Below are 12,866 nucleotides of genomic sequence, written 5' to 3'. Positions count from 1 at the left end.
AACATATTCGCTCATGTTCTTAATTTTTGTATGTGGTGAGTAGGGGACTTAAATGGGTGGGGACTTTTTAAATGTTTATTCTTTAAATCTGTTGAAGTGGATCACCAGTTTTTGAAATTCATATGATGTATTCCTATGGTCTAAGACAGTCCAAAAACATTAGTAAACATGAACAACTCCCCTCCAGATCCAAAAGCTAGAGTGCTAAATCTCACATTTGTGATGTCATAAGGTATGAAGTCTGGAGCTCCTCCATAGACAATGTATTGGGAAATTTGTTGTAGATGAAACTGAGAGCACCCAGGGGATGTTACGAGTATATAGGTGCATTGTATGTTTCAGAGCTGAGAATACTACAATAGATTAAAGCAGAATTTTATATTCTGTGACAACAAGTTTGAGACTTCTCTGGTTTCTGGCTTTGAGAGTCAGTTGTTCACAAGTACGATTAAAATTTCCTAGACCATAGAGATAACATTGGAATTCTTAATTTAGGCGGGGTTACTATTTAAAAGGCTTGAAAAATGCTATACAAAAAATAAATAAATAAATGATAATAATAATGATGGTCTGTTTGAGACTTCCCTGGTCTCTGTCTTTGAGAGAGAGAACTTCACAAATACTGATTAAAATTTCCTAGACCATAGAGATAACATTGGAATTCTTAATTTAGGCGGGGTTACTATTTAAAAGGCTTGAAAAATGCTATACAAAAAATAAATAAATAAATGATAATAATAATGATGGTCTGTTTGAGACTTCCCTGGTCTCTGTCTTTGAGAGAGAGAACTTCACAAATACTGATTAAAATTTCCTAGACCATAGAAATAACATTGGAATTCTTAATTTAGGTGGGGTTACTATTTAATAAACTTGAAAAATGATGTACAAAATAATAATAATAATAATAATAATAATAATAATAATAACAGTAATAATTATAGTCATAATAATAACTATATTTTTATTTTTAGTCTTATTTTATTATTATCATTATTATTAGAATTTGCCACAAACAGGGCGACTCAGGACGCTCAGGACATCATACACCCCGTTCAGTGCAATGTATAGTATCGCGAGAAGTGGACGAATGCCCCCCCCCCTTCTTGAACGTGAAGACACTGAGTTTTGTGTGTGTGTGTGTGTGTGTGTGTGACGCTGCGTGGGGGTGTTCGCCTGATGTCATTTGGCAGAAAGGGAGGCTGAGCTAACGGTAGACACACACGGGTGGAAAGCATAACAATAACGTTACCGCTTTGCCGTCCACATCGGGACTTTGTAACGTTAACGGCTCCTCGGGATTTAAATACGCAGCGTTAAATACCGTGCTCACCGTGGTCCAAGGAAGAAGAAGAAGAAGAGGAGGAGGAGGAGGTGAAGCTAACGGACTGAGAGTACCAGATGCTATTCCAGCGGAGAAGGAGAACGGGCTCGAATAAGCGAGAGAGGGTGATGGGTTCTCGTTTCCCTGACGGCTAACGTTAGAGCTCCGCTAGAAACACGGACACCGCGAAGTGAGGGGAACTTGGTTTGCTTCTTCTCGGCCTCCGTCTGTGTGACATTGTGACTGAAATGCTAGCGCAGTCGCGGTCTCGGCCGTCGAGCAGCCTCTGGGCCGCAGCTCGGCACACCGAGCCCGAATCTGGGAACTAGCTAGCTAGCTACCTGCTAGCCGCAGCTGTACCCGATGCTGCTGTTGCGGCGGCTGCTGCTGCTAAACGGATCCGAGAGACAACACAAGCAGTTCAGGGCCCCGGTGCGGAGTGAGCTATAGTTTTACCGTACTGGACTACAAAGGACATTTGAGATGTGATGCTTTTGTGTGTCGTTTGTGAGCCTTTTGTAGCTGGACGCTCTCGCCTGCTTGACGCGAAGGAGCTAACGTTGCTGCAAAATGCACAGCAGAACCACAACAGCAGGCTCCTGTTGAAGGGGGCGAGGTTAGACTGATAACAGCCCACCCTGTGTCTCAACACTCGGGGTCACACTTTGGACAACGAGCAGCACATTTTTCCACGTTACTCAAACGCGTCGTCAGCTGGCGATATGGATAAACTAACGATCATTTCAGGGTGCCTGTTTCTGGCAGCAGATATCTTTGCAATAGCCAGCATTGCAAACCCAGACTGGATCAACACTGGTGAATCAGCAGGTAAATGAAGCAGGCCACAGCTGCTATTGAAAACTACTGTTGTGTTTTTGTGTGATTTTTAGCAGGATTTCTTGCCACTGCCCCCCTCTCTCACACACACACACACACACACACACACACACACACACCGCAGGAGCATTTGTCATCAGATAATCTCCACAACAAAGATATGCTCCATTGTGTGTAGGGTTTCATCTGCTGCAACATCTTTTGTCCTCCACAGCGATGTGTCCTGTGCATATGTTTGTTGACTCCCAGACCAAAAATCACCATTTCATAGCTCATTATTCAGCCCCGTGGACAGCAGCTACTTCAGGGGCTGCAAGTAATGGTCATTTTTATGACATTTGATCAGTGGATGAACCTTTAGTCTAGTAAATAGCAAAACATAGTGAAAGATGCTCATTATGATTATCTTGATTTCAAGGTCTTCAGATTGCTTGTTTTGTATGATGATCAGCAGTGAAACAAACAAAAAATGATATTAGATTTTCATACAAATATATAAGAAATAACAGCAAATTCCTACTTTGCTTAGTAATGTTGCTGAAAGAGGTTAGTCAATTGATAGATTAATAGGAAGTAATTTGCTAACAGTTTAGATGTGAGGCTTTGCTGCTTTTTTGTTTTATATTATTGTAAATCAAGCATTTTTGGGTTTTGTGCTATGAGAAAACATAAGCTATTTGAAGACATGACAATTTGACGGGCATTTTCAGACATTTTGTAGACCACATAGTCTGTTATGGGGGGAAATTATTGTTAATGTCAGCCTTTTCTCTGTCTACCAACTAATTGATTAAGTGGCTTATCATTTCAGCACTAAAACTACTACTTGTCCTGTGTTTCTCGGGTGATTTCACATTCGAAGTGACCTCCATGCCACCACTTTAATCAAAGATCACTTGAGGAACCAAAGCAGGTGCTCATCTGTGGCGTCCCCCGCTGATTTGTCCTCTCGCTTTATTTGTGTCCCTCCTGAAAACACATCCAGGCTATTGATAGACAGCTGCTCCTCTTTGTTCCCTTTGCAGGATGACAGCTTAGTAACTGGGTCAGGGAGGGTCCACATCATCCACCAGCACACAACCGAGCTGTATTAGCTTGACAGAATAAGCAGTCTGTGCAAAAGTAATAATAGGATGCAAATGAAAGGAGGGCACTGTCGACAGTTTATGCCATCTGATTGTGTCGGAGCGATCACGTCTAAAGTTAGAGCAGAAAAAGTGGACAGTAACCTCCCACTACTTCCATTTACATAAAGTTAAACCTTTGTTACCTAAAACTGTGGAGAGTGAGGTGAGTGTGGGTGTAACAGACCAGGTTTCACACAGCTAACGACTTCCACCTCGTCGTCACTGTTCTCACTTCCCCTCGCAGATTTCACTGCCCTGTTTGATGATTGTGATGTGACTTGTCCTGGATGGTTTTATAAGACAACATGCAGGTGATAGACATCTCCTTCACACTCGTTTTGAGATTGTACCAGCCACTGTTTTGGAATATTACATAGTAAATGGCACCATTTGTTTGCCTGCAAAGTAAATTCTGAATAAATTTTCACCTTGGTATGGCGTGAGTAGCAAGTATGGCACAAGTTAGTCTTACAACAGCCTTTTCAGATTATATACTCAATGGGCAAATAAATGCAGGTTGTCAATACCCAGCTGCGGATAAACTAGAAGTGCCACATAATGTGCGTCTTAAGTGCCAAATGTATGAGGCGTTATTTGTGATAGAGCTTTGAGTGTTACTAAAAGACCATTATATCTTTATAGGGCGAGCGTGCGGCCTCAACCACACACATTCGTGCTGCGTTTTTACGGTACCACTTTTCATTAACCTAAATGTCAAATGAGTAATAAACACATGATTTATGCCATACTATAATGTAGCTGTACGCAGATATAGCCAAAGTGTTTGTTAATGTACTTGACAACAACTGTAATTCCTCCTGTGGGCACCATTAAGTGGAGGCTGGTGTATCAACAGATAAATCACAATGAAGTAAAACAAGTGTTAGGTCTTCAAATACTGTACCATTTAACATGTCATTATCTCTTCTTATAACTGCATTATAGTGTGTTGTAAAGCATATGTGCAGTAGTGATTATAAATGTTAAAAAGGGGGATTGAAGGAAGTGTCACCATTTTTTTTCTTAGGTGTTTATCTCGCAGTTTTGACGGTATTATACCATTTTTGCATCTTTGCCTCCGCTAAGGAGATTATGTTTTCAGTTTAGTCTGTTTGTCAGGATTACCCAAAATCTACCAGCCGAATTTCCAGTAACTTTGGAGCAAGGGTGTAGCATAGGCCAAGGAAGAACACATTACATTTTGGAGCAGATCTGAATCACAGGGAAGATACACAAATTATTTTTTTGTTAGCATTGTGTGAAAGGTTAATAGCCTCAGCGGACTAAATGCCATGAATCCTAAAATCCAGTAGACTGTAGTAAAGTTCAGTAGTGACCAAAGTCAACTTAATTGTCAGTTCTGCCGTATTTACAGGACATATAGGGGATAAACATCCAAAGCATAGCCCGTTGTAGAAATACAATGACTCCGTATCAGAATCCAGATTCACGGGGTATCAGTAATACTCTGGGGTAGCCTACACATGTAGTTACTCAAACTTCATAGAGAAATCAGTCATTACAGAGTAGGGCTGCAACGATTAGTCGACTTATCAATGACTAATCGACTGTTGAAATAATCGTTGACTATTTTAGTAGTCGCCTAATCGGTTTGAGTCTTTTTTCATAAAAAAAGTACTCTAACAGTATCCCAGAATACTCTGATTGCAGCTTCTTATGTTCAGATATTGGCAGCTTTACACACTCTCCCATGACGGTGAACTAAAACCCTTTGGCGTGAGTACGAAACAAGACATTAGATGACATAGTTTTTGGATTTGGGAGAGACAGACCGACATTTTTCTAAAATTTTAACACATTTTTTGATAAAATGATTAGTCGACTAATCGAAGAAATAATCGACAGATTAGTCGACCATGAAAATAATCGTTAGTTGCAGCCCTATAATGGAGCCCTTCGAAAACAACTGGGGTACTGTTGCATATTTACACAGTATCCCAGTTATCAAATGCCACCGACTAACTGCAAAGGTGTGGCCTCAGGCGTGACGTAACAGGAATACAAACAACAACAGCAGCGAAAAATAGGGCTGTACGATATATCGTTTGAACATCGCCATCATGATGCGCGCATGTACGATAGTCACATCGCAGGACATGCAATGTTTTCTCTTTTTTTTTTTTTTTTTTAGAACATGTAAACTTTTGCTTCAGAAAAGCAGCTCTGAAGGAAGCTCCTTGCTCCGCTCTGCTCGCCCCTCTGAGCATTCAGCAGCCCCTCCCCCTCTCATGCACACGCTGCAGTCACACACTGAAAATGAGTGACATGCAAGAAGGAGAAACGGTAGGATTTATGCCCGGTTCACACTACACGACTTTCCTGCCCGTTCTGAAAGTCACTGTGTCACATTACACGATTGTGGAGTCATAAAATTGCGCTGTGACTTGGCTGACAGACATGACACACTACATGATGGTACTCACCAATTATCCCCAGCCGTCTTTGACGGCGTGTGTGATGTCATCGGGTTATTCTTGTCCTATTTTTATTACTTTTACTATTATTTGAGTCACTGTGTCTGTTCATGTGCCAGCTGAAATGTTGTTGTTGTAGTAACGTAAAAAGCGCCAACAGATGGCAGGAGCTACATTTGAAGTATCGTACACAAACATACAAGTCACCGAATCCTCCACAACAAGTTCCTACAAATGTTTCATAATAAAAGCCTGTTTAGAAAATGGAGGGATTCTTTCAGCCGAGGTTATAAGGGGCTTTTAATTTGAAACAAATTCAGGAAGTGGGGAGTTTGAAATGACAGGAGCAGATAAAAAGTAAAAATATAAAGATACAGAGGGATTAATAAATAACGGACCGTCTATAATGTAGTCTGTTTCAAATGAAGCTGGTGGCCTCTGCAGTTGTGGTGAGTAAAAGCCCCGCCTCTATTTTTTAATTTTCTTAGTTTAAGTCATCTGGTGAAAATTCTTGTATTTTTGTAATATCGCAATATATATTGCAAAAAAAAGAAAAATCGCAATGTCAGTTTTTTCCAATATGGTGCAGCCCTAGCAAAAAGAGTCTCACTTCTGGAGCGATGCAGAAGTGGAGCTAAGTCTTTTGGTAATGAAAGAGGCTGCTTATTTTCGTCGATTGCCCCCCCTGGAGGACAGTTTTGTAAGAGTAGTGTAGCTGCTTTCAGGAATAACATCAGCTCAGCAGTAGTGTGTGTGTGAGGCAGAGAGAGGGAGATGCGGATGCGGTCAGATCAGATGGGTGTTGGCGATCGGAGCAGAGAAGAAATGAGCTGTTAAGTTGTCAAGTGATAGGAAATGTACAGTGTAGTGTTAAATATGTCCTGTCTCTGTGATCTTCCATTGTTGGTTTGTTTTTGTAAACATCACAGGCGTCTGTGCAAATAGGCTGCAGTGATCACTAACCAAGTTATTAGTAAGCTATATGAATAATCTAATTTCTCTGTGCTCACGTAAACACCATATCCCCAATATGATCACAACTGGAATAAGCCTCATAAACAGGTTATTTGTGTCTATGTAAATGCACTCACAGAAGACTGGACCATTGGCCTTGGCAGAAATATGCTCTCTCCGAGTACCCTTGTGGTTTATACACACAGTTTTCTGCAGCCAAAAACTTTTTGTAAAGATCCTCATTTGACATACTCACCCAACACTTTTTGGAAAAGGACTTTTGAGTCATTCATTGTTGCCTACACGGCTTAAAAGTTGGGTGGCATTTGCCAGTCTCCCTTTATGTTGCCTACTGATTTCACATTTCTTGTGACATTGGCTCCTCTTTGTTGGCACAGCTTGTCCGTTTTTGGCCTGTTTTGTCTTGACTTTAAAGACGGTCTGGTCATATTAAATTACTTAACAGTTTCTGATCGGGGCTCTGTTACACTGTCTGTGGCCTCTGTTACAGCTGATGTCCTACTAAATGGGATTTAACTTGATGAGAGCCACATTTTTTGCAGTGTTTAACTGTCATGAGCTGTTTGCATTATTTTTTCCACCCTATTCCACAGACTAGTGTATTGCTTGAAATATAGAGCCCCTGGTGACTTCCCATGTTGTATTATCTCCAATCAGCTGACCTCTGGTCCCCAGCTTTGTTGTTGTCTTGTCAGTGCTCAGTGCTTGACAACGTGCCCTTGTAGGACCTCAGTGTGCCGTCTTTGTACTCAGAGCGTGGAGAAACAGACATGTTCCCCTGGGCAGTTAGCATCAATAAAAGCTGACTGTGCTCATTGAGTGTGTGGCTTTTGCCTCCCGTTTTGGTCAAGTGACTTCATCAAAGCATTTTGGAAAACAAATCGGGAACAAGTACACAAATTGTGACGCGTGTGCGTATGATCATTTAGCACCGATGAATGCTGCTTCTTGCAGTCGTCCAGACTTATAGCCCCAGTAGAAAGAAAAGTAGCACTACTGTAACCCAATACAAATGACACAGTGTGTATCCATGACACTGTCCTCACTTCAGTGTGATATCCTCAGGCTGTAACAGCTGAGGTTGATTTCCTGTGCTGGGCTTCAAGACAAAGCACTGTTGCTGTAGTGTCAGACCCAAACGTCAGCTTTGCCGCCGACTGCCCCCCTGCAGATACTTGTCACCAGAGTGGATGTTGTTCTCTAGAGCCTGAATAACCTTTGAAACATTCTGCATGCATACAAACACACACATACTCTTAAAAATGCTAAATCACCTCCAGATACAGACTGGCTTTTCATGGCGCTGCTGTATCCAAGAAAATGTAGGTTTCCAAGAAAATCTCAAACCCTGAAGGTGACCATTTCACAGAATCTATTTTTTGACAGTAGTGTTTTACCTCCCCTGCTTTACTGTTGTGCCCAGATCATAGGCCAGTTAACCATTTAGGTGTCAGCAGTGGATTGAATTCAGGTGGAAATCCTTCCAGAATAGATTATTAACCGGATGAAGAATAAAAAAGTAGAATTTATAAAACTGCAGTAAATAATCAATGGTGCTCAGGGACTGCTACTATAGTCTGACATCTGAAGCAAATGAAATAGGAGAATAATAAATTTGTGTTATTTTAAGTATCCCTTTTCAAAGCACAAGGACACACAGTGTCATTGATGCAAAGCAACTGAAACCAGGCCCAGCCAATATCATCTAGTTAAGGAGCCGCACATTCAGCAGTTTAGACCTGCAGTTCAGTCCAACTTGTGCCACCAAAAGGAAAGGACACAAACAGCAGCACAGTTCATAATTACAAGAGTATCCTGAGTGTTGAATGTCACAAAGAAAACTGCAGCTATGATGCTGCGTTCACACTACGAGTGACTCAGCAACAGGCTACAAGTCATTTTGAAGCTACAAACGGACACCTGAGACTTGTCACTGCAGACACGTGTGATGCTCTACAAACCAAAGTTGACCTCACCTTTTTCAGCTATCAACCAATCATGAAGCTTCAACCAGTCATGTTTTGTTTCTAGCTGTGGTACTGTGTCATTTAGCATAGTTAGCTGATGTTATGCTAGCTTGATGTGCACACAGGGATGCAGTGGGGTGGCGAAATGTGCTATTAAAGTGGGGCTCAGACAGTGATGAAAAGCATTGATATTCTTAACCAAATACAAACTTTAGATGATGTTCAGTCTGCCTGTGGAAGTAGATGACACTGGGCAGCACCAAAAAAATTAATTTGAAAAACTCAATGGCAATGTCTCTTTCCAGAAATCATGATCTGATTAGTCAAGATAATCCACAGACCTTGTTGTGAGCAGTTCCAGGTAGGAACTATTTTCTATTTACCAAACTACACCAGCGAACTGTAGCCATGTGCGGAGGGAAGCGTGCATCTACTGTTAGCTCACCTTAGCTACCTTATGATACATCTCAGCCGAGGAAGATGCCCTAAAAGTTTGTATCTCGCGCTGTCACAAGCATGACCCACCGAGCATTTTTAGGTCTATTATACATCTAATATACATCTAAATCTTCCTTGGTCTATCAGGGGTATAGAAATGAAAGTTTTTTAGACGTCTAAATCTCGACTATATCTATACTATACTGTATATCGCTCAACGGCTATCATTATTATTTTAGTTAAGTATTTGGAGATCAGTTATGCACCTTACAGTTGTTTTTTTAATTAATAGCTATCGAATACTGGATTAAAGTGCAACGTCTAAATTCCGTCTAAAAATAGACGGAATCCAGGCGGTTGAAATTAGGTCTAAAAAATAACTAGACGTCTAATATCCGTCTATTGCTCAGTGGGGAGCCTCTCATCCATGAGTAGATGCGCGCTTCCTTCTGCACAGCGACACAGATTTTGGGTGTAGTTTGGTAGAAAGAAAATAGTTCCTACATGAAACTGCTCACAGCAAGCTCTGTGGATTAGCTTGAGTTGCTTGGTCATGATTTCTGGACAGAGACATTGCTGTTGAGTTTTTCAAATGTATTTTTTGTTGCTTTGAGCACCACAACCTGAGTGCCATCTAGTTCCATTATGTTCTAGAGAAGGCAGACGTTTCTATGACTGATATCTTCAACACATGGCAACTCAGCACCACCGGTAAGATGAAAAATTTGTATTTAATTTGGGGGTGAACTGTTCTTTTAAAATTGTAGCAGCTATTACTTTCATTACCTGTAGGTGGAGGCATTTCAACTGCTGCCTACCTACTTATTTTGTTTTCACATATGCTCTGCAGGTTGTAGATCAGATTGAATTTATCATTTAGCACTTAGGCTGAGAGAAAGCAATGCTCCTGGGTTTATCTACCATGTTTTGTATGCAAGTTTGGCCCGTACTCAGTAGCCGTCCTCCTGTGCCCCAACAATGCAAGTGGGCGCTGTAAAAGCCTGCAGCAGCGGCGGCTAAAGACACAGCTGTTGGCTGCTTTAGCTTGCCTACTTGACGCCCACCACAGTTCAGAGGCCTGTTTGACTCATCCCTCCAGAGCCTTTAAACAGCAGCACCCCCCCTATACTCCACTAATGACAGCATCATCATGCTGAAGATGAGCAGACACGGACCTCATTTCCTCTCATTTAGACCGAGACATGGTGAGAGGAGTATTTTGATCATAGCGAGCACAGAGCTGACGGCAGGGTAACGGGGTCCAACAGGAGCGTGAAAATGAGCAGGGCGACAAAATGGAGAATGGGCCCATTATTTTCAGAGTGTGTGACAGAGGAGCTACGCCAGATTTGTTTGTAAACTAAAGATTATCCATTTTGAGTGTTTCTTGCAGGCTCAAGGTATATCCACACTGGCTCTGTCTCCCATTTTTTTCAATTGAACCAATTCACCAATGTTTTGTTTTCTTATTTGGGATTTGTTGTTAGTTAAGAACAGAATCTACGCACACTGAAGAGCACTCTTATGTATATTTTGAGCTGATGTGTGTGCACAGAAAAATTGGCTATTGCGTTCTCTTTAACACTATACTTTTTTTATGTTAATAATTTATAATATTCTCTACTAATTAATTTGATTATTTTACAAAAGCATGATGCCCTTTTAAAATAAACACTACACTACCACACTAATTCACATCAGTTATCAGAGCCATGCCATCTAGTAATTAGTGATTGATCACGTTAGTAAATATCACTGGTAGCAAAGTGACAAAGTAGTGTTTCAATTAAGTTATTATATGAATAGGCTCACTTACAGAGACCTTGCGTGAGTCTACCTTCACCTTCTCTCTCCTCCTCTTTCTGTCTCTCTCTTCACACACATATGCAGAGCTTGAACAGCGCCACGGCACCCGTCTCTTTCCTCAGTGCTGACAGTCGTGGTACTATAATGCATAAAGTTTGTACTTTGCAGGTCAGGTGGTTGATCAACATGTATATTTAGCATCTTTTTTGTGTTATTTTATATCCACTAGTGATGCTATTAAATATGACAGCTCGGTTGGCTTTAAAAACAGAAGTGTTTGGACTCTGGTGCTTCATCTCTTTAGGCTTTTGTTTGGACATTCTTGTCTTTCAATTTTTCTTTTTCCTCAGTCTCCCTGTGTGCACACAGGATTTGCGAGGTGTTAACCTATGCTAATTAGAGTCAACTGGCAAGCTCTGTTAACTTGCAAGGATAATGAGGTTTATCATGATGAAAACACAGGTGTGAACAATTCTGCCGTTTAAGAACACGTTGTGAATCTGACGTAGACTTATGTTAGGACTTTTCTTAAGAACAAATGCTCTTACAGACTGTTTGATCTCTGCTCAGTGTTTTTACAACTGAAAAGTGACATCACCTTTATACAGCACCTATAAGGTGCTATCCTTACATCCCATCGTCTCAGCTGGAAGGTGAAAATAAGCCACTAGCCCCTTTTACACTGCCAGATTTTCCGCGAATGTTTGGCCGTTTTGCCAGCAAGCTGCAAGTGTTTAGACACACAGAGCCGGATTGGCGAGTTGATCCGAGGTGCCCAATTTTCTGCCTCCGTAGGGTAGTCATACTTGTGGAACCCTTTCAGTTTAAACAGACCAAGGCGGCCTTCCACAACGGGAGGGGCTGTTGAAGACTTGTGGGAGGAGCTGTTGATGACGCCACACATGCGACCCACTGGCGGTGGATAAACAGGAAACAGGTGATAGCAGGAATTAGCGAGCAGCTAGTAGCAAGAGGGAAACGCAAACCTGACAGACACTGTAAAGATGAGCAACTGGGAAGACAAGGAATTGCACACCCTCCTTGCCCTCGCAAAGGAAGAGGCCATTAACCATCAGATGACAGGAATGGTGAAGGACGGGCCGACTTATGAGAGAATCGCCGAAGGACTGACTAGCCGCGGCTTCCCTCCCACGTCACTGTTTACGTCACACGCTGAGCTACACGTTTTGTTACTTGCTCACGCCCTCCATTGCCCTGAAAAAGGCGCATTCTGTATAAACTTAAGTAGGTAGCCAGCATTTTGCCGCACTCCTCGATTTTGTTTTTATACTGCCAATGCTGAAAAAAGACTGATTGGGCTTTCCTGCAGATTTGCACAACTCCTATCTAAAAAGTTAAACATTTTGGGACATAGGCTTATCATTTTCTGTATATGAGAAGACTGATACAGCTCTCATATCTTTTGGCTAAATATGAAGCTACAGCTGATTAGCTTAGCTTAGCACAAACTCTGGAAGCAGCAGCAGTACACCATGCACAGTGAAAGTGCTTAACGTAACCATTCCTTAATTCATGTAGAAATAGAACACGTTCTCATTTTAGTGTGTCGTATTGGATTTACGGACACACCAGTTGTCTATGGGTTTATTTAGCAACATACGTTGGACGTTCTTAAACGATGATAACTGTGTCCTGAGATAACCTTCACTTGATGAGTGTGTGAGAGTTGCATTTTTAGGTTGGCAAATCCCATCAGCATCAGAGCCGGGAGGCTGCACTGAGGACGTAGCTGCAGCAGCCGCTTTGCTAAAGCACTTATACATCCTGCACTGCTTCAGATTATAAAATGTTGTATGTGAAGGTTTTTCATGATGTTGCTGATTGCTCCGTCTTTACAAGCAACTTCCTTTTTACATATTTCGCATTTAGCTGTGTTTTAGTAAAGTGAGCACACACTTAAGATGTTTTGCCCTGTCAGCCATGACTGGAGAGCAAC

General features: G+C 41.6%; 1 protein-coding gene across 1 annotated transcript in view; it reads left to right on the top strand.

Moving 5' to 3' along the window:
- The first annotated feature begins 1,147 nt into the window (after positions 1-1,147).
- The window catches only part of mosmoa (modulator of smoothened a), a 30,851-nt gene continuing 19,132 nt past the window's right edge, over positions 1,148-12,866 (top strand). The window contains exon 1 of the mRNA XM_049561742.1: positions 1,148-2,152. Within this exon, the coding sequence (XP_049417699.1) occupies positions 2,047-2,152 (106 nt within the window). The 5' untranslated portion in view covers positions 1,148-2,046. The remainder of the gene's footprint in view (positions 2,153-12,866) is intronic.

The sequence above is a fragment of the Epinephelus fuscoguttatus genome, linkage group LG19 (genome assembly GCF_011397635.1).
Source record: "Epinephelus fuscoguttatus linkage group LG19, E.fuscoguttatus.final_Chr_v1".
Classification (NCBI taxonomy): Eukaryota; Metazoa; Chordata; class Actinopteri; order Perciformes; family Serranidae; genus Epinephelus; species Epinephelus fuscoguttatus.
Note: the sequence above shows the minus strand (reverse complement) of the source record. Positions and strands in the feature narration are given on the sequence as shown.